This window comes from Gambusia affinis, linkage group LG15, assembly GCF_019740435.1.
Source record: "Gambusia affinis linkage group LG15, SWU_Gaff_1.0, whole genome shotgun sequence".
NCBI classification, from domain to species: Eukaryota; Metazoa; Chordata; class Actinopteri; order Cyprinodontiformes; family Poeciliidae; genus Gambusia; species Gambusia affinis.
The window spans coordinates 289,687-311,317 of NC_057882.1; the positions used below are offsets into that span (position 1 = coordinate 289,687).

At 37.1% G+C, this 21,631-nt stretch overlaps 1 protein-coding gene across 1 annotated transcript; it reads left to right on the forward strand.

The window, feature by feature from the left end:
- Window positions 1-248: 248 nt before the first annotated feature.
- On the forward strand, window positions 249-20,790 carry hlcs (holocarboxylase synthetase (biotin-(proprionyl-CoA-carboxylase (ATP-hydrolysing)) ligase)). The gene is made up of 11 exons (XM_044141539.1): window positions 249-692; window positions 2,276-2,407; window positions 3,021-3,183; window positions 4,655-5,643; window positions 8,380-8,559; window positions 9,298-9,554; window positions 16,309-16,376; window positions 16,449-16,609; window positions 18,029-18,143; window positions 18,270-18,483; window positions 19,199-20,790. Exons 1-11 carry the CDS (start codon window positions 423-425, stop codon window positions 19,368-19,370), a joined length of 2,721 nt encoding a protein of 906 aa, XP_043997474.1. The 5' UTR covers window positions 249-422; the 3' UTR covers window positions 19,371-20,790.
- Window positions 20,791-21,631: the final 841 nt, after the last annotated feature.

Below are 21,631 nucleotides of genomic sequence, written 5' to 3' on the forward strand. Positions count from 1 at the left end.
TCATAAAATTTCATAGAATTTGATTTTAAAATAAATTTATATATATATATATAATTTATATGAATATAAATTATACATTGATACATTTATATATAATGTATAAATTATTATAGACCTTCTATTTAGATAGACCATCACAAACCACACTCCATACCAGTAAGTGGCGGTAATGCTACTAAGAGTTTGTTGCCATCCGCCAGTAAAACCAGGAAGAAGAAGAAAAAGAGATAGAGAAGAAGAAGAAGTTACCTGCTAATAAACACTAGAAGAAGAGTAGGCGGACTCTGCTTCGTTTCCTTTCAAGGTTATGGTGATAGAACTCTGTTTCTGTGGGCTTAGAGACAGTAGATTTGGATTGATATCATTGAAGGAAATCAATATGACAGCAAAACTTAATAGAAAAGGGGCGCAGGGTGGATAAAATGTTAATAACTCTGTGTTATGTCTATATGTGGGTCCGTTTTCACAAGTGTTACTCGGTGCTGATCCGCAACAGTCTGTCCAGGCTGAGAAGCAGGAAGAACAGCCTCTGTCTCAGCTTCTGTTCCGGCTCCAGCTCGGTCTCTGCGCCCCCCACAGCACCGCCCCCAGGACTCCACACAGCCGCTCCACATTTCCAGCAGCCTTTTCCTCCCGAGGACAATGTTTTCCTCCAGCTCGGAGACAAGGCCGTCTATGTCACGGAGGCTCAGGTTAGACATGTGAGCTTAGTTGGAGCACAGGTCGCTTTCTACCCCCTTTATGTTCTTGGGAGGGGGAGGAAACACGCAAGAATCTTCTGCTTTCATGGAGAACACAGCAGGTGGAGAAAGTAAAGTGTTTTTTCCAGAGGAGATTGATGTTGATTAGCCCCGAAACAGTCATTTCTTCAAAATTTAAACTTATAGTTTACCAAACGTTTTACAGAGCAAATCAATGTCGTCTTAATGCTCAGTTTATTTGGTAATCCTCAGTTAAAGGCTTACAGATTGTGCTGAAATTATATCCGAAAAATTCAAGCGCATTGATTATTGGTATTTGTTTTTATATTTCTGTGAATACTGATGGCTCAGTGACCATGAAAAATCCCGAGTCACTACAGACATATTTGTTGCTTTACATACATAAAAAAAACCCTGCTGGAATGCTTGTTTTCAGAGTTTTCTGCTTCTTATCTGTAATTAGATGTTCACATACAACATTCAGATTTGTCTTCCACGCCTTTCATATAGATATTAATGTCTTAATTATTTGCTTAAACCCCTGTCACTCTGTGTACACGATAATGTTTTTATACAGAAATTAAGTTATGAGTACCGAATGCCAAACACTGTACCTAGAGGTATCGCCATCATGTTCTCTCAGAGGCCATAAATTTGATTGTGAGATTAATTAGTCCCAATAAGTGGTAGTGTGTGTGTGGGCTTGCATGTTTGTTTGTTCTGGGCCCACACTTGCATGTTATTACAAAATCCTATGGTGGAAATTACTGGAGAAAAGCAGAAGTAATTATGGTGAATTTAGCTTTATTTTGTTAGAAGGAGAGAATAGGAAAATACTACAGGCACCTTTTCTTCACTGTTTTAATACTATTTTAGGCTTTTGGCTTCAGTTAAATCATAAACATCGATGGAGTGGTTATTGTTTCATCTTTACAAAAAAAGATTACTCATGAAGAATAATTGTTGCATCGTAGCATGCATTCATCATCCAATTTTTATCATTTGGACTTAACTTTAAAAACTTTTCAATTTTTTAATATGATTCAAAGGCTATTAGACTGTTACATATACCCTAAGATGACCCAAATCAGTCCACTATAAACCATCCAGCTGGCTGTGTAGAGAGGCTAGCTGGATGGACAAGTTGATACAGCTGCCATGCAAAACATGAATACTCCACTTGAAATTTAGTTCACAATTTTTATAATGAAAATAAACTTGACATTTGTTGTAATGGAAATAAATGTATTTCCTTTTAACATCTGGTTGTCAGATGTTGTAAAGAATAGCTCTTTACAAAGCTATTCAAATTAGAGGAGTTTTTTTTTTTTTTTTTTTTTTTTAAACCTTGATTTATTTTTAAACCTCTTCTCTTGGGAGCCACTTTGTTGTTGGTGTGCAAACATTAAAACCTGATCAAATACATTGTAGGTTGTACTTGTAACATCACAAACTCTGAAGATTTAACAGACATGAATAGTTTTTCAAGGCTGTTTTTTTTGGCATTGTGTCTACACTCATTTGCCAAAATTCAGGAATAATCCTCTTTATTCCTTCCTGTGATGATCCCCCAGGCATGTGATGACCTCAACCAATGGACTGTTCTTGGATCCTCTTTAATTGATGCTCAACGAATAGATAATATTTCATTCATAATAGAAGCTGCAGAGAACCAAGTGGGATATTCTCCTCCAACCAATAAGCAAGTAAGCTCCACATCTTTCAAATTTAAGCATTACATGACAAGAACATGTGGACAAGTAGGTTACCTAAAAAATGAATCCAAAAGGTTAAGAAACAAAGTCGAAATGATGAGAAAAAAAAGAAAAAATCATCTACTATTAAAAGAACAATAAAATGCAAAGATAATGAGATTTTATTAAATAAGAAAGAATGGTACTCTGCCCGGCTTTCTAACCAATATGGCCAGACAGATTTGCAAAAGCAAAGGAGGTGGATTAGCAGTGATTGCCAATAACTGATGATGGCCCCCAGGACAGGTTATTGTGGAAAATTCTTTCTGCTTTCCCAAAATTCAGCTGTTAACATGACAGTCGTGAGACTGTCATAGTCTTCAGTCAGAGGCTTCTTCAGATTTGCTGCAAGATTGACTGCTACTAGAGATCTTTCCAGTCTAAAGCATCACCAACTGCTTGAAGATTCTTTGATGATATGAGTTATAACATTTAATTTCCCCTTTGGGATAAATAAAGTATTTTTGATTTGATTTAAATTGTAGATTTTTGTGTTGGAAAACAATTCAATTAGATTTTATTGTGTATGAAGGAGTAATAGCATTCATGTTTTATTTTTATTCAGGTGCTGAAGTGGTCTGACTACTGTTTCCCCCTGGCCTTCAGCCCGGGCCAGCCATTCAGGGCGGTGGCACAGACTAGTCTAGATAACTTCAGCCGTCTTGGGGTCGCTTTCATTGAAGACCGCCTTCAACTGGACAGTGGACTGGTGCCTTCAAAGATAGTCCGTATGTTGCCCTTCACTGCATTTTGTCATCAGCCACTGGTTACAGAAGAGAATTACCACATGAAAAAATAAGCTGTTAGTTTGTCTGTGCAACATGTGCAATACTTGATTGGCTTACTGGTGGGAATGTTCAAGGTAGGTCAGTAATCCTGGTTTTTATCAGGTGTATCGGGGATATTTATTGTTAACATGGTGTCAGCTTGTCAGCTCCAACTTACCTTTATGAGTATGTAGATGTTTATTCTACAAAATCTAACTTGGTTGTTTATGAACAGCAAATTTTGGTTGTTTTATGACCAGTAAAAATGTCACATGTCAAAGTGTTTCCCATTAGTCTGACAGAAGGAAGCTGAACTTGTCCTTCAATGTTTGGTCAGAATGTTAAAGCTTTGGGACAACCACAATACTGCTTAGACTAGCACACTAAACCCAACTTAGATTAAAGATTGAGGTGCAACTAAACTCCTTATTGATAATTCACAATAAGGTGAGAGTTGGGATGTTTTAAAAGTAAGATTTTCTTGAACGTTTATGACCTGCCAGTAACTTACGTGCTGCTGGTAAGTCAATGTACAGATTGATTGACTCAAACAGAGAAAGTATTGTTTAATCCCTTTTTTTAACCATAAACATTCTAGTTTATAAATCCTTGTCAGTCAAACAGTTTCAGTAGGCATATGCCAATGAGGGTATCTTGTAATGATTGTTTTCGACTGTACCCTCTGGGGTCACTATATCACATCGGGGTTGTGTGTTGGATGTTGGTCAACTTGCTATACGTTGGTAAGGTTGTGCTCGGCTTGTCTATTCAGTCTTTCACTTACCTTCATTATATCACAAGATGTCTCTGGTGTTTGACCCAGTTACTACAGACGTAAACAGCAACTCTCTGCATTTATAGTACTGTACTCTGTGAGAAATATTTGACTATTTTAAACTATTTGTGTACACAGAATGAAAGCATAGTAGTGAGTTCATCTTTTAAGATCATTTTAAAATCAAAATCATGTCAGTGGCATTTGAATGGGTTCTGCAGTGGGTTCAGAGGTTAATGACACTAACTCCCATTGATTTTCTTTGTAAATGACCACAGAGTTTTGTGTCAGTAGCATTCTCATTTTATCCTGATCTTGGCTTAAAGAATCGTCTGCCTGAAGGGCTGTTATTTTACTGAGTCGTTCAACATCTTGTTGGCTGGAAAGCTAATTTCTGTTTGCTGATCCTTAGGTGGTCAAAAAGAAACAAGTGAAAAAGACTTTCACATATTTTCTTACTCACTGTTTTTTGTATTTCTGCTGAAAGAACCTAAATATTGTTTTAGGAAGCATCCATGTTTGAAATCTAACCTGATGATTAAATGAAAATCTATTTTCAGTCTTACCTTTAAATGTCCCTATGTTAATTTATTCTATTGAATATCAATATGTCATATGACTGACTATGATTGACGGATCTTGGCTTTTTTCATGTAGCTGTTTTGCTCCAAGACAGCACTCTCAGTAAGGCGTTGGAACGGCAGTGTCTTGAGAGGCCACAGCCTGTGGGGGCGCTCTTACTGTCGTCCACTACTCCTGAGGCGGGCCTCTGTGAGTCAATCTCTCAACTGTTGCCTGCTGACCAGCAGAACCTGCACTTCCGAAAAGGTAGTCTCCTGTTACCCCCTGAGGTGAAGAAGAGGCTGCAGGAGCGGCGGGGATCAGAGCCTCTGCCCAACTCTCAAACTGTTCATTTGGAATCCCATCATCACCACATGGAGGGCTATGGACACCACCTTCATCTCTCCAGCTGCCATGAATGTTTAGAACTGGAGAACAGCACCATCCTCTCTGTCAAATATGCCTCGGCCGAGAACATTCCAGATCTACCTGATGACACCTCTGTGGGGGTGGACAGTGTGGATGGGTGTCTGACTGAACTAGAACATGATTCTGCTGGGTTTTTTGGAAAAGCACCAAACATTCTTGTGTACACAGGTGGATGTGAGGAACGTTTCCAAGCAATTCATCAGCTTTTGTTAGACTGCATAAATGTGGAAAACAACACTATTTATCCCCTCCTGCAAGAACAAGCGCTAAGTGACCCATGGCTGGACAACACCAGGCTCCTGGTTTTGGCAGAAGACGAATCCTTAACTGCTGAGCTTCAGACCCGCTTTCTTACTTACTTAGGCAAGGGTGGGAAAGTGCTAGGGCTGGGCTCCGCTTTGTGCCCAGCAGGTCTCCATCTGGAAGTTAAGGAAGGACAATGCCTCCAGTGTAGGAAGTTGATCTTCACCAGAGAAGACAGCACAGAGCTGGAAGCAACCATTCTGGCAAGTGGAAAGGTCTACATTCGGGATCCTCAGGGAGGAGGGGAAGTGGAGCTCTGGGGGGAGCTGAGAAGTGATGTGGCCAACCAGAGAGAAATGGTTATTGTCAGGCTAACCCATGGAGCCGACGGCGGGGAAGCTGTCTTCTGTCAGGTAAAGATATTATACATAAGGAGTACAAATGTTAATGGTACAGGTACAAATTTTAACACCAGGACAACAGTTACATGTTTTCAGGTTTTATGCTGCTGGGTTGGAACCAGGTTGGAAGTGGGGCTTCAAAAGGCTCCTCAAAAGGTTTAAAATGTAAAACGTGTTTTTACATTTTGAAAAAAGACATTTTTCAAAACGTAAAAGACAAGCTCCCAAAGCTCCTGTTCACATTCCCTGTCCGACACTTTTAGGAGAATCGCATTCATCCTTTAAGATGGATGGAAGTGGATGTTTACAAACCAGGCGGGGATTGTGAAGTGCAGCGTTGTTCTGTTCAACAGCCTGCTCTTTGCTACATAGGAGACAATCCTCAGTCCAGAAGGATATTGCTGCTAGGTGTCCATGTCCTCAGCAGAATTAAATTAAAATAATGGTCTTGCTGCATCCAATTTAGCTTTGCTTTTGCACCTTTTGCAATTCCAATTATGGTGGTTGTGGTAGTCTGAAAGTAGGCGCTGACTTTGACTTTTAAACTACAGAGTTACGCTTCTAATCAGCTGTTGGCTCCTGTTTTTTTTTGTTGTTTTCTCAATTTACATTTTGAAGTTTAAGTTACAAGCAAGCTGGTTATGATTCACCAGTGAACCTGATTTCTATGGAGAGTTTTTGATTTGCTAAGATGCCTGTAATTGTAAAGGTTTGTTGGGTGTTGTATCTCAGATCATCAATCAATAAAATTTTATTTGTATAGCTCATTTCAGCAGCAAGACATTTCAAAGTGCTTTACATCATATGGGACACAAAAACACAGTGCAACATAGAATCAACAATAAAAACACAACATTAAATCAGATTCCGTCATTAAATTTGTAATTGATCATGTTTCAAATACAACTCTAAACAAGTGGGTTTTTAGTTGAGATTTAAAGGAAGTCAGTGTTTCAGCTGTTTTACAGTTTTCTGGAAGTTTGTTCCAGATTTTTGGTGCATAGATGCTGAATGCTGCTTCTCCTCATTTGGATCTGGTTCTGGGGATGCAGAGGAGAACCAGAACCAGAAGACCTGAGAGTTCTGGAAGGTTGATACAACAGCAGCAAATCTTTAATGTATTGATTCAGTGATTTATAAACTAACAACAGTATTTTAAAGTCTATTCTTTGAGCTACAGGGAGCCAGTGGAGAGACTTTAAAACTGGTGTTATGTGCTCTATCTTCCTGGTTTTAGTCAGAACACGAGCAGCAGCATTCTGGATCAGCTGCAGCTGTTTGATTGATTTGTTGGACAGACCTGTGAAGACGCCGTTACAATAATCAATGTGACTGAAGATAAACGCATGGATGAGTTTCTGTAGATCTGGCTGAGACATTAGTCCTTTAATCCTGGAAATGTTCTTCAGGTGATAGAAGGCCGACTTTGTAACTGTCTTTATGTGGCTCTGGAGGTTCAAGTCAGAGTCCCTCACTACTCCCAGGTTTCGGACTGATCGCTGGTTTTGTTTTGCTACCCTTCAGATGCTGTAGCAGTAGGTAAAGAATTCTAGTAGTAGCTGGTACAATGATCATAGAGCCACATAAACCAGACAAAAAACCACAAATATCAGACAGTTGGGAAGTTACTTTAAATTTATGCTCCATACCATAAACACATCTTTAATAAGCCTTCCTTTTATTCCTACAAAGGTGTGACATAGAGCTGTTAGTACCAATTTAGTGAAACAGATTTTGTTTGCATCTGATAAACTAGGAGAAAACTCATTGTGCATTTGTGAGTTTATTGCATGGTATTGAAATACAACTTAAATGCTCTTTTCAATTATCAAGGCGTTGACAATTTTACTCATTTTGTAGCCATAATTTCCAACAACTATGACCAGAAACAGTCCCGTCCTGACTGGAGGTGATTGATCCAACCATGGGACACATTTTCATTAAATACTCAAGCCATTAGAGCACATATGTCAGAGTCAAGGCCCGCGGGCCACATCCGGCCCGCGGGAAGATTTTCTACGGCCCCTGGGATGATCTTGATTTAGGCCGCAGCAAGCGGCACCCGTCTGAAAAGTTCGATCCTCACAACGCAGCATCCCCCCTTCGATCCTCACAACGCGCATCCCCCGTTCGATCCTCACAACGCACGCATCCCCCCCCCCCCATTCGATCAGTCCGGCCCTCGGCTTGTAGCTAAATTTTTTATTTGGCCCTCCGTCCAATTGACTTTGACACCCCTGCATTAGAGTATCTATCGAAAAGTCTGAAATGTTGTTTATAGTTCTAATTTTTTATGGGGTGTATATTACTTTGACTTTGATTTTTTTTTTAAATGTGTTTATTTTTATTTTATTATTCAGTCTGGATCATGTGGTAAGGGTTCACATACAGGAAATCAGCCTTAGCTGGAGTTTGATGCATTTATGTTTATGTTGTTCAAGATAATAATGTATATTTTAAGCAAACAAAAAAAAAAAATCATATAAAATGAAATAATTAAAGCAGACTAAGGAGGCGACCATGCTGGAGGGAAGGGTTCTAAACCCAGATGGAGGAAAAAAACCATCACACTGGTTGTTTCAGGGCCACTAAGACATCAAGAGAAGTAAATGTGTCAATTTTTCCAAAGTCAATATTAACTCTCTTCTGAAGTTTTTTTGATTTTGCAGCCCTATTTTCTACTTGATCTGTTGGACTGACTGTTAAAAGAGCATTTTAATCGTGATATGTGTGTGTACGTTTCTTTAGGTTCATTTTGACATTGCATCCTACTCAAAGAAAATGGATTCAAAAGATTTCAATGAGCTGAAGGTCAGCAATGCACTGCGATATGAAATTTTGACAGAAATCCTTAATTCCTTGGGAGTCAGCTGTGAACCAAGCCAGACTCCTGCCCCAAGTCCTGTCTACCTGCTGGCCACCTCCCAGGTATGTGACAAGTGAAACTTTTCCTCACTGTGAAAAAGAGTCCCTCTTCATAATACTACGGTACTTGAATTTTTGCCAACAAAGGAACTAAACTTGGGATTCAGAGTTTTTCTGGCTTCTATGTTTGAGTCCATGTGTATTCAGAATGTGAACAGTTATGTTTATGGACACTGTGAACAGGAGTGTTTCAATTACAAGATTGTTAAAAACTTCTGAAAGAATAAAAAAATCAGAGAAGCAAATTCTTTTGCTACATTGTATTACATTATTATCCTTTTGTTCTCCTTCCTTCCCATCTTCAAGTATAAATAGTGGTTAACTTATTCTTCTGATATTTTTCATAGTACACAGATGGAAACAATCTGACTCACTAAGTGCATGCAAAAATCTGAGCAAATCTGCAGAGGAGTGACAGCAGGTCTGTCTACAGAAGGCTTGTATAAACATGAGAGGGCAGTGAGCTAAAGTATCATCGGCCATTTTAAACATACATTTCCGTCCTGTTCAGTTTAGAGAATTGGTCTTAGCTTCTTCTAGTCTTTTTCCTTTTTTTAACTTTTAAACTGAATATAAGTGCATATCATTGAGTGCAAATGATTTATGGGCAATACCCTGAAGTTTTCTCTCTACTAAAATTATTCCTCTAAATAATTTATCTCCACAAACTCTGCTTATATTGCTCCTTCCTACTTAACCGCCACTATCTAACTAAACCTAGACACATTACTTTCCACCCAGGATGCCAAGGAAAGTTTTCTGAAGTTCCTGCACACATGGGCGGATGAAGATGCTATTGTTCGATTCTCCAAAGCCTCCTTCAGGGTAGGCCCTGAACCACATGAAGGTCCCTCGGACTTTCTGTCCTTGGTCACAGAATCCCAAGAGATGACCCAATTTGTTATGGAGACTTACTGCAAAAATCTGAAGACCAACCATCTGGGAAACACCCTGCTCTACACTGAGGTTACCACTTCTACCATGAACCTGCTGGAAGGGTAACATCAATTTTACAATGATTTTTAACGCCTAAAATGTCTGTTCAGACCAGAATCTGTTGTTTTTTACAGATTAAAGGCAGTGATTTTAATTCTTTCAAAGCTACGGTTTATTAACTGATCAGGGCCAGACTGAAGCAAACCATCAAATCTGCAAAGAAGATCACCAGGGCTCGGCTTTGCCTTCATTGGGACTTGTGCAGTTCTAGAGTCAGGGAAAGCACAGTTAACCTCTCTGCAGACCCCCAGAGCACAGTAAGGCTGGAGTCGGGGCAGCTTTAAATGATGAATATGAATACATCTTCTAACAGTTTGCTGTGGGTGAGGGCCCAAACAAAGCTATCAGCTGATCTCCTGGTAATCATTACTGACTTGAAATTGAGAATTTAATTTCATTTTATTTCATTCCAGACAATGAGAGAAAAAAAATATTTTTACAGATAAATCTAAATGTCTGTTTTCAGATGTGCTTCAGCATTCCATACTCAAAGCAAATACATTTAATAACATGCCAGCAAAACCTTACCCCATCAGTTCAGCAGGTGTGAGCAGTTTGCATGTTTTCTTCCATCATATCACAAATGTTCTCACTACCTGGTCTTATTATGACTTCAGGTATCAAATATTTTACTAATTAAGTACTATTTTAAATAATCCATCGATTTTTGTTTTTCTACATTATTCAGTTATAGGTGTTATTTGAGAAAAATATGAAGATGACATCAACACGCTCAATTAGACATATTAATATTAGGGATGTACAATATTAGGAAAATGAGCAATATGTGAAGGTGAGGGTCTAACTTCTGATGAATAGTTAACCAGATAGTTTATGTATATGTCTATGTGTATATGTAGTTTCTTAATACCCTTCTAAAACATTTTTACTGCATTAAGAGATCTGAAAACATGATGCTTATACAGTCATATTCAATAAAACAGTGTACTATTAAACTGTTCATCTATTTCAGTAACTCACTTCACCAAGTCATTATATAGATTAATTACACACAGATTGAAATTTTAAAGTCTTTATTACTGTTAACGATAATTATTTTCTGCTTACATATAATGCAACCCAATATATAAGGTTATAATATTTTGTTAAACTAATTTAAAGGCAAAATGTTTTTAAAACAAAAATGTGGTTTTAATAAAATATATGTTTCATACTTTCTTAAAGGATTTTATTTCAAGAAGGTACTTTTAATCTGATAAGAGAGCCATATTGGATGGCATTATCTAATTCATTGAATTTTAATATTACTGCAGTCCAGAAAGTTGATTATGTTGATCAACTTGTGTCTAATTCACAGACAGTTAATGTTTGAAAAGAACCTTTATGTTTTTCTAATGGTGCTGATGTTTTTCACATTACTGACCATGTGTAATGACGCACCTTTTCCTCCCTCTGGTGTTTTTAAGTTTAACTGTGTATGTTCTTTCATACACTGCTAAAGGGATAGGCAGGCTGGAACTAATTTATTGCCTCAGTGACCTTTCCACAGCAAATGAACATTGCTTCTAGCCTTCTTTGTTTGCATCCACACACGTGGGTAAAAGTGGTGTCTTGAGTGGGTCAGTCGGGCTGCAGGTGGCACCAATTAAAACTGTCAGAAAGTTTGAAAAATGGGCTCTGGAGCAGCATTGAGTTGATTGGAACAGACATAGTTGTCATTAAGGTTATAGGGAAACTAAAGCTGGGTGAATGAGTACAGCAAATAACCCCAGATCTGCTGCTGCAGTTTGATTTCACTGACAAGGTTAAAGATTCCAGATGGCCCTCTCAAGCAACCCTTGATTAATGTTATTATTAAGAATCTCTGTTTCATGTCTTGCAGTATTTGCATTGATAATACTGGATATTTTCAGGCAAGCCCTCTTTTTTGGCACATATACAGTTTTGGAAAGAGCTAAGCTGGACTCACAATGTCAAATTGAGCTAAATGTAGCATTTAGCCTTTAGTGTTGTTCAAATAAATATTTAGGTGAAGACTAAATTAACGACCTGTGAAAAATCTGCCATCCTTCAGAAAACCTTTTAAAAATGAACTCCTTATATAGAGGCTGGCAATTTTTTCAGATGGCTGTAAAATATATTGCATGACTGTGTTATCCAAAAAGAAGTCTAAAGTTTTGAGTGGTGACTTCTTCCATCATGGCTCTGCGTTATAGGAAATTCTTAAACCTTCAGATAAAAATACTACTGCTCTCAAGGTGCATTGTGTCTTTGTTTAAGGAGAGAAGTAAACCACAAGACATTTAATAAAGACTAAATCGACACTATGTATCTGGAAAAAAACAGTACTGGCGTTATCATCTAGAATTGGTTAAGACTTTAGAGAGATGATGCATGCAGCTTGAAAATATCCCGTAACTCTTGACCACAACATCTATTACACAACATTACTTTACCATCTAAAAGGCTCTTCACTGTTACATAAAGAATGTTTAAGCCAATGATGTCATTGGACCAAAAAGTCTGTTTATTGTCTTTGGAAAGGTGAAACTAGTTAAAAAAACTGGAGACAATCCAACTTCTAGTAGCAAACATTTTAGCCAAAACTGTATAGCCTTAATGTCCACACAGTAGTTTTATTTTAGTAGTTGAGTTTAGTGCCACAAACGTCAGGTAGAACGTAAGGGTTTTTCATAGCAATGACTTGACTTTGGTAAATGTGTATCAATTCACTAGTAAACTGAAAGTTCACAATAACATCAGTGTTTAATTCATCTACCATATAAAGCCTTTAGTTGAATGCTTGAACCATCTTTCTTGGTTAGGGATGCAAACAATTAATCGACTTATTATTACTTCACTATTAATGGTATATTAGATTAAAATTGCTTCTAATGGATTTACTAATAACATCCACTTAGACCTTCTTTCAGTGATGTAGATTGGTTGCCATCCAACACTCTTTAGGGAAGTTGCAGGTTTTCTCTAGTGGGTTCTGTTTGTTATGTTTGTTGACGTCCCAAAGTCTTAGAAATGCTTTGTGACCCTTTCCTGACAGATAAATGTCTATTACTATTACTAATTGTCTCTATTACTAATGTTTCCTTCAATTTTGACATTTTTTAGATGATATGTGACTTTTTGAATTCTGTGTCATCAGAGAGCTTTTTTTGAGAAGCTTTCTTATATCTGCAGATGAGATGATTGTATTGTGATAGAATGAGTTGTACTGATTTGACTCCATTTGTGACGAAATATGAAACCTGCAGGACCCGTATTCTAGAAGAATCCTAAAACTGAATCCAGCTCCTGATGACATCATTATAGGAAAAATCTTAGGATTTATGAAATTCTACAATTATTTTTAGAATTTTACATAAATAAGATAAGTTACATGTATTGTTCAGGGCTTTCAAGAAAAACCAGACTAAAGTTGATGCTTTTATGGAATTAGCATGTTTAATGTCTTTGTGCTCTGTCATTTCTGGTGCACGTCATTGTGCTCAACCTCTGCTCCAGTGGTCTCTGCACAATAAAGATTACATTAGTAATAAATACATAGTGGTAATGTGTTGGTTGATTTGGCCCATTTATCTCATTAAGGTTCTGCGATGATGGACACCTGTTAGACAATGAGCAGGTTATTTCTACAATGCTCACAAATTGACATGAGCATCTTTAGGCAGTTATTGAGACAAAATGACTGTTGAAATAAATGTAATAAGTAAGGACTCCTCTTCAACAGACCAATCAGATGACTGGTCAATTAGCTCCAGAGCTCCTAGCTGTTTTAGTATTTTTTTTTTTACATTAAGAAGCTTGACATGCCAGTTTACTTTATATACTTTATAACAAATATGTGATTTTATAGCAATTATGCCTTGTCTTTAATATGCTTTGTTTTTTTATTTGTGATATGGGTTGAAAACTCCAGTTATGTAGTTATTGAAATAATTGAAAATATTTACTGCAATAAATAGATGCTGCTGGTACTGAATTGAAGTAGAAATATTTATGTAGCAGTGAGAGCACTTGGCACATCCACAGAGTATAATGATTCTTTTCCTGCTCTGCTAAATTTGATCCTTATGCCTGGAGCAACACTTGCACTGCTGACTTCTACTCAAACTAAGAAATCAATGAGGCCCCTTTTACAAATCTGTTTTGTATGTTATCTACACCAAAACTGACCGACATTTTTAGGAAGGATTGCTTATTTTGAGGACACATCTTGTGTTTAAAAGCTATGTTTTCTGTCAACATAGCTTTTAAAAAGTTTAATCATGAAACAGAAACACAAAATGCTTGGTTTTCGATTCCTTAACTGTAGCAACTTGTGTAGCATCTTTGGTCAATCAGCTCTGGCCATCTTGGAGCTTTGCTTAAAGGGGCCTTGCTTTTTATGGAAGGTCACCCCTCGGCTGTCTGGTGGGCTCTACTGGCCCTGGCCTTTGACTGAATGTCTTTGGTGGTCCCTCACTTGGATTCCTGAACTAAATTGTAAGCAATTAAACACAATTCTAGAAGATTAAAGATTGGCCAGTAGGAGAATCTTGTGGTAAAAGGCCACAGTTTCACAATATTAGCCCAAGATAATGTAACTAACTTGTTCTTATTAAACACAAAAAAGCAAGATATTTCTGTTGCTCCTGCTAGAATAATTTTATTACCGTACAGAGACAGTATTGTTGTTAATTAAAAGCACATCGATTAGACTTTTTGCAGTCAGCTGTTTCATTTAACCATAAGAGTAGATTACAAATAAAAAGAGTTTTCTTTTCAGACGATGTTTTATGCAAAACTTTTATGCAGCTTTTTACCTGCTGTGAAAATGTGTGGCAGCCACTCAAAGTCCAAATTCCAAAGCACCAGAACTCACCAGAACTCACCAGAACTCACATTTGACTCTGTGCAGTGTTGTTTAAAAACTCAATGTTTTTCATGATTTTAATCTTATTGTTTAAACTTCAACAATGAAACTGAACCACATTTATTCCCATACAATAAAATAACACACACACACAAAATAAATAAATAGAACAAAACTAAAATGGGAGGGCAATCGCCATTGGATGTGAACCTGTGTTCTGTTCCTCTGTTTTTGTCACATGCAGATGTAAACGTGATCAGTCTGTGTACAGAAAATGCATGTAAATATTTCATTCTCCCTGAAAAAGAAAATGGGATGGGATCAGTAGATTAACTCTAAATAGGTCAGAATTGATTCCTAAGGTGGAGAAAACAAAGAGAATCACACATGTCCATAAATAGCTGCACAAAGGAATCCCTCAGTCATTTGTCTTTAGCAATGTGTCTTTATGAATAGAAAGCATCTGCATTCTATAAATGTGCAACTTCTATGTCCAAAAATCTCCCGTTTAGCCAGTTAAACAATGCTTTTCAAGTTGGAGTTCCACCATTCAGTTTGAATGACATGTATCTTTTTGTTTGGTGTGATGAAAACACTTTGAGGCTCACAGTGCATTTCAGTGGGTGACATTGCATTATAGTCCACTGCCATGCAAGGTATATTCATATACCCAAAAGAACTGAAGGCCATTTATCAGTAGTGGTCGTGGAGCAGCCATCACCCACAGATCACTTCCATCAGAAAATTCTAATTTTAGCTGTTCCTCAGTAAACAGGATTATTTTATTTAATCACATTTATGGATTAGATTGTTCTTTATTGATCTGAATAATCAATGTAAATGTGCTTATGAAAGGAAATCTTGTTTCAAGGTTTTTTTCTGATTGGAAAAGCAATCATCTTAAATTGAAAGTTAAACCTTTTTATGGCAGTGTCCGAAATGTGGAAGCAGTTCCTAGAGAATCAACTCCTTGTTGCATTTAAACCAAGCTTAAACTCACTAAAATCCCACACATATAATGAGTCTAAAGAAGAGCTATTTCAAACTCTCAGACTAATTTCTGCTTTCACTGTTTTATCTTCCTTCCTCCTGCAGCTTGTGTTCAACTTAGCACCCCTCCCCCACGCTGCCTTCAATTCAAACAACACTTCTGTGTTATAATACTTTATTGCCTCTTGTGAATATACCGGTGATGTATACCTATTTGTTTCCAATGGACTGCTAATCTTACTGCATATAGTATAGGTAATGTCATGGCATTTTAATGAATTATTTGACCTGGAGTTAAGTATAATGATAACTTCTTAGCCTCTATTCTAAATTTATTGGTCTGTATATGTTTCAACGTTCATCTAACACAAAGATGAACGTTTTCTGTTTTCTGAAGTTTTGTTATAGAAAGGTTATACTCTATAGGCTGATAGGCTGAAGCGTCATCTGGTCTTTTGATTAGACTTATCTGCAGAGTGAGCTTTACTTGGACCAGTCTTAAACTGATCAACCAACCCAATCATCATAATGACCTAAAAGGTTAAGAATCTCTTGGTCTTTGCTCACCAATAGATTGTATTTACCTTAATCCCTTTTGGAAATGTGAGATTGTACTAACATTTTCTTTTTAATTTGATAAGCTCTGCACATTAGTGAGGTTAAATCTGCAGTTCAGGATCTTACACTCTTGTGCATTTTTTTGCCGTTGGTGACAATTCTTCAGTAGCTATACAGCAACTACTTACCTTCATTGTATGTTTATTATTATTATTATACAAATCAAAATTAAGAATAGTGTTGTTTTGTTATAATAGAAATTAAATTTCCAACATGTCTTCAAAATAAAGCAAAACAAAAGAAGCACAAATATTTAATTAAAGGTGTCATGAAGTCAGATGTTCTAATAACCACAACTATTCACTGCTTTCTCACAGGATGGTGCAGCACTTACCTAAGAACACTGGTTTGATAGCAGTAGCTGCTCGACAAACACAAGGAAGAGGTTGGTGCTAAACAGGCAAAAACACCTTTTACACAGAGTGTTTTGAATCCGTTCACTTTCTTGCTTTTTCAGGCCGAGGCAGAAATGCTTGGCTCAGCCCTCTAGGCTGCGCAATGTTCACAGTTGGGGTCCAAGTCGAGCTGAACTCCAGGCTTGGTCAAAGAATTCCTTTCCTGCAACATTTGGCTGCTTTAGCCATGGTGGAAGCTGTTCGCACACTTCCTGGATATCAGGTAGAAGCTCCGCCCATCTCTTCGAACACTTACACTAATGGATTGCTGTACAGCGTGAAGTTCTGTTTGACTGTAATACCTCTGCAAACCACAATGAGCTAAAAAAATAGTTTATTACATGAATAACATATAACGTAGCATGGTAACAGCAATAGCCACGCTTTGACTTTATTTAACTATTTAACATGAGCAGACCACTGGCACGTCAAGATGAGAATAAGGAAAATTTAAGAGTCGAAATAAGTAATAATCAATAAAATGCACAAAGGAAAACATAATCCATCAATATCATCACATACAGACATATACTATTATACAAGGTATGTTCTAGTTATGCCGTAAGGCAAAAAGCTGAATTGAGACAATTTTGATGGCAAAAATAACTGGGGCTTGATTTGATAAAGTTATCAAATTAATCAAAGATTTTATAATAATTAATCATAGTTGATCATATTTTATCTAACGATAATATTTGACACAAAGTTTCCTAATTCTAATCAATTTTGTACAATGATGGAATCAGCAAATAAGCTCAATTTCAGTTCAATGGAACAGTTTCCATGTTACTGTACTGTCATGGCTTGTAAGTGGACGGTTTAAAACTTCATATTGATACTAAATCATGCAACAGTGTTGGGTGAAAAACTAGTGATAAATAGTAAATTGCCTGTATTTGCATAACCTTTTATAGGGTTTCCCCCAAAACACTTGCTAAGCCCAGTGGTCAGGGCGCCGAGGCGGTCCACCGTGGTTTTCTATTAAAAGATGTTAAATAGACAGGAATAGTAAAAATATTAATGAGTAATTATATATTACGGGAAAACATCACCAGTGAAACGATATTTAAACCCACAACTGGTTTTAAAAACAAACAAATCAAAAATCCCAATTAAAATGAATATTAATTATTTGCACTTTTGTTTGATCCAAATGAAGTCAGCAGCTCCATTCGGCCCCCCAGTGTTTCAGGGGCCCATAAATGTAACATTTATTTATTGAGATGATCAATGCTGCTAAATTTGATTTAATGGTTTCAGCATACATAAACTAAAATATTTTAAATTGTTTAACATTTCTATGTAAGATTTTAAGAAGCTTGCAAGTTTACTTTGTAAAAGTTCAAAGAACAATATTCATAGTTAGATTGTTTTGTTACCATAGCTACAGTCTGATGCTATGAGTTTAATCTTAGGGTTGGATGAGAGCTAAACTCAAATTCCCATGGAATTGATCTTATCCACATATCAACTGAATTGTTGATGTTCTTCATTAAATACATTATTATAGTAATAGAGTAGGTTAGCCAGGAAATTGACTAAAACTTCAGTTAAACTGGCAACTTGATTTTTTTTTTTATGTTTTTGTTTTGTTGGGTACTCTTTTATTAACTTTAACCATGAATATTAAAATATTCATCAGGAAATAGATGTGAGGGTGAAGTGGCCCAATGACATCTACTACAGTAACCTGATGAAGCTGGGAGGAGTTCTGGTAACGTCAACTTTTGTAGGATCAACTTTTCACCTGCTGATAGGTAACAACCCAGGGCGTTAGCAACACTGTCTATGGCTATTGTAACACACCCTTTCTAGAGACGTCATAACACATGCTTTCCTCCTCTCCTTTTTTTGTCCTTTTTCCTCTAACATTTTGCCTCTAGGATGTGGCTTTAATGTAACAAACAGCAACCCAACAGTGTGCATTAATGACCTGATCCAGCAGTACAACACTCAGAACGGCTGCAGCCTGGAGCCCCTCAGCTGCTCTCAGTTCATCGCTCTCACTCTGAACTGCCTCCAGACTCTCATCACCAGTTTCCAGCAAAGAGGCCCCGACGCTGTTCTGCCTACTTACTATGAAAGATGGCTTCACAGGTGTGTGCTGCAAACTATTGCCTCTACTGCTTTATTCTCAGTATTCTTTACTGAGAAAAATTAGATAGCCATCATACATGAGCAGCTTCCCAAAACTTCTTTCTGATGAACTGTACTATTTTGCCTGGAACATCTCCAAGCAGAATTCCAGCTCCTTTCAATGTTTTAAAATTTATGGAGGGGTAGATGGGAGAGAAAGATGTGTAAGTGTGAGCAAAGTTCTAGAAACTCCTCTGATGCAGATATTATCAAGCAGAACAAGATATGACCTTTTCAAATATATTCTAGGCATATGTAAAAAAAATCAGATAATCTTTCTGAAGAAAAAAGAATTATGCTGGTTTGTGCCAGAAACAATACTGTCAAACAATAACATGTATTGAAATCACTTCACTCTACACATTAGCTCATTTGTTGGCAACAAAAGTACAAATATGATAGAATTCAGTGTTCCCAGTTAATGAACCATATCATACTTCTGAAATCTACTGGTTGCAGTAAGGTGTATCTTTTGCATTGACTCACCTTTAAACAGTTGATCAAGTGCTGTTTCCTGTGTTCTTGTTGAAATCAATCAGTGTTGAAATGTTATTGATCCTGCATTTTTAAGTAAAATTGATCACTTTGAAAACCTGAAATTCAGACATAGTTTGATGAAGATTTTGGAACCTGATAAGAACATGCTGGCTTTAAACTGTCTTTGCTTTGGCCACAGTGGGACTCGGGTCCGTCTGTGGAGTGAGGAAGGACCAGAAGCGCAGGTGGTTGGTCTGGATGACAACGGCTTTCTGCAAGTGTGCAGTAAAGAGGAAGGAGTGGTCTCTGTGGAGCCTGATGGAAACTCGTTTGACATGTTGAAGAACCTCGTGGTCATGAAGCAGCGCTAGGATAAGCTGCTTTTATTCCTAATAACTTTCTACTCACTGAAGCAACACTTCAGTTCAGTGTGAAAGAGATTTGGTTGAGTAATATTTGGAAGCCAACAGGTTTTTTTTAGACATCTGACAAAATCCATATATGCTCCAGTTATATAATGAATTTGCTAAACCTTATTACATTTGCTTCCTGTTTGGAGGGACTACTTTGTAAACTGTTTTTGTTTTTAAAGTGACCAAAAATAGTTGGACCATAACCTGAACTTTTTTATGGATAGCTGTGGTGGTTTCTTTTGGTTCTTTTAGTATTTCATCAGCTGAAACCTGCAGAACGAAATTGGCTTCAAATGACACTGAGCAAAGCATTTCAAAAAGTGGATTTTTAGACCATAGACCTGATTGGGTCCAAAGACCCAATCAGGTCTATGGACGTTGTGGCAGCAGTTTTTGAAAAGAATGCACTGTCATCTCCTTTTTGCTTAGAACCACAAACACTTCCAGGTTTTGAGGAAGGAGGATGGGTCGTCAAATTGGATGGAATTTTGTGAGAAGTAAAAGTTCTGTCCCCAACAACATTGCACTTTTGGTGCAATATAGCATCCAGTAAGAGACGCAATAAAAACAATCTCTGTCTCTGATCCAGTCATATATCTCCTGAAATGAAACAGAGTGAATGGTTGCTAAAACTGCTATTATTTTACACAAAAACTGTTGTGACTCCTTAAAGTATACTGACTTACATTTACAGGAACAAGCAGCTTTATGCAGCATTCTCCACAACTACAGGCACCACTGGTAAAGTTTGGAGGTTAAAGGTTAAAGTGAAATGTTCTTTATGGTGCCTTGTTGAACCTTGTTCTGATCTCTACTATTACTCTTACTGTTGAAAAGAACTTCAGCTCAGTTGCTCCTCTCTTCCAGTCACTGCCTGCTCTGTGATTATTAGCACACATCTGTGCATGGAGAGTTTTCCTTTTCCATTTCTTGTAAAATAAAAGTGAGCACTTTCCTTCCTTGTCATGGGAACATGAAGTAATGGATTACTTATCAAAACATTTTAGATATTTGGATCAACTTACAAAAAGTAAAGAATACCTACAAAAATGTCAGATTTTTATCTTTAAAAACTATGCCACTAATTGTGGGGATTTTGTTAAAATGATTATTTCTAAATACTTTTCCCTTTGAACAAAATAAAGACAATGAAATGACATGTTTACCTGGGGTCCCAGTCATATGTTGGACTTGTATTGTCTGGGTCACTGTTGTGACCAACAAATGTAGCCAGTCTGTTATTTTACAGTAAATTCTGGAAGAAGGATCCTCTTTCTCTGAAATGGGTTGATTCTCGTCTCTTACTGTTGCACAGTAACTGTAAATAATGCAGCATGTGCTGTGATGACCAAAAGCTAAATAAAGGTTTTCCAGATAATTGTGTGTCGTAAATTTTCTTTTAGGAGAACTTCTAGACACATACCTGATCTCAGCAGTTTTCAAAACTCTCAATAGAAAACTTCCAGATATTTAACCCCAGACGTTTCAGTCATTTGGGAAAACAGCAGATCCATTTTTGACCACTGACCCCTGATGGTGTACTTAAAAGCCGGTCTTCCAATTTAAAGCTAACCCTTTTATCACTCACCCAATCAGGTCTATGGACGTGGCAGCAGTTTTTGAAAAGAATGCACTGTCATCTCCTTTTTGCTTACATGAAAAGGAAGAGAAGGGAATATTATTATAATAATAGTATTGTTAGAGTGATATTACATGAAGTAAAACATGCTACTTGTTTTTTTTTTGTTGCTTTTTTACAGTTTAGGCTTTCGTTGCAGTCATAAATTGTCTTTTGCTTCTTCCACTTAAAGACACTGAAGAATTGCACTGACATGGTGGCCGAGTCAACATGAAACCTTCATGTTGATTCTTTTTTCCTCCTTGTCCGGATGAGTCCGTGTTCTTCATAGTTTCTGGGTCTTTAATAGTATTTGACTATTGTAGAAAATAATCTCAATAAAACATTTATTCTGCATATTTTTTAGGTCTATTGAAAAACCTTTATTTTGAACACAACATCAAAAGGAAAACAAACCTTTAAGTAAGGTCAATATTTATTACAGTATACAGCAGCCAGAGAATATCATAATCAAACAAGCTACTTCAATCATGTGTAATATTTTGACATACAAGCATGAACATTGTATTCAATAAGTTGCCTGGCAAAATAACACTTATTCCAAAATAGGTGAATGTGAGAGACACCAAATTTATTAGTT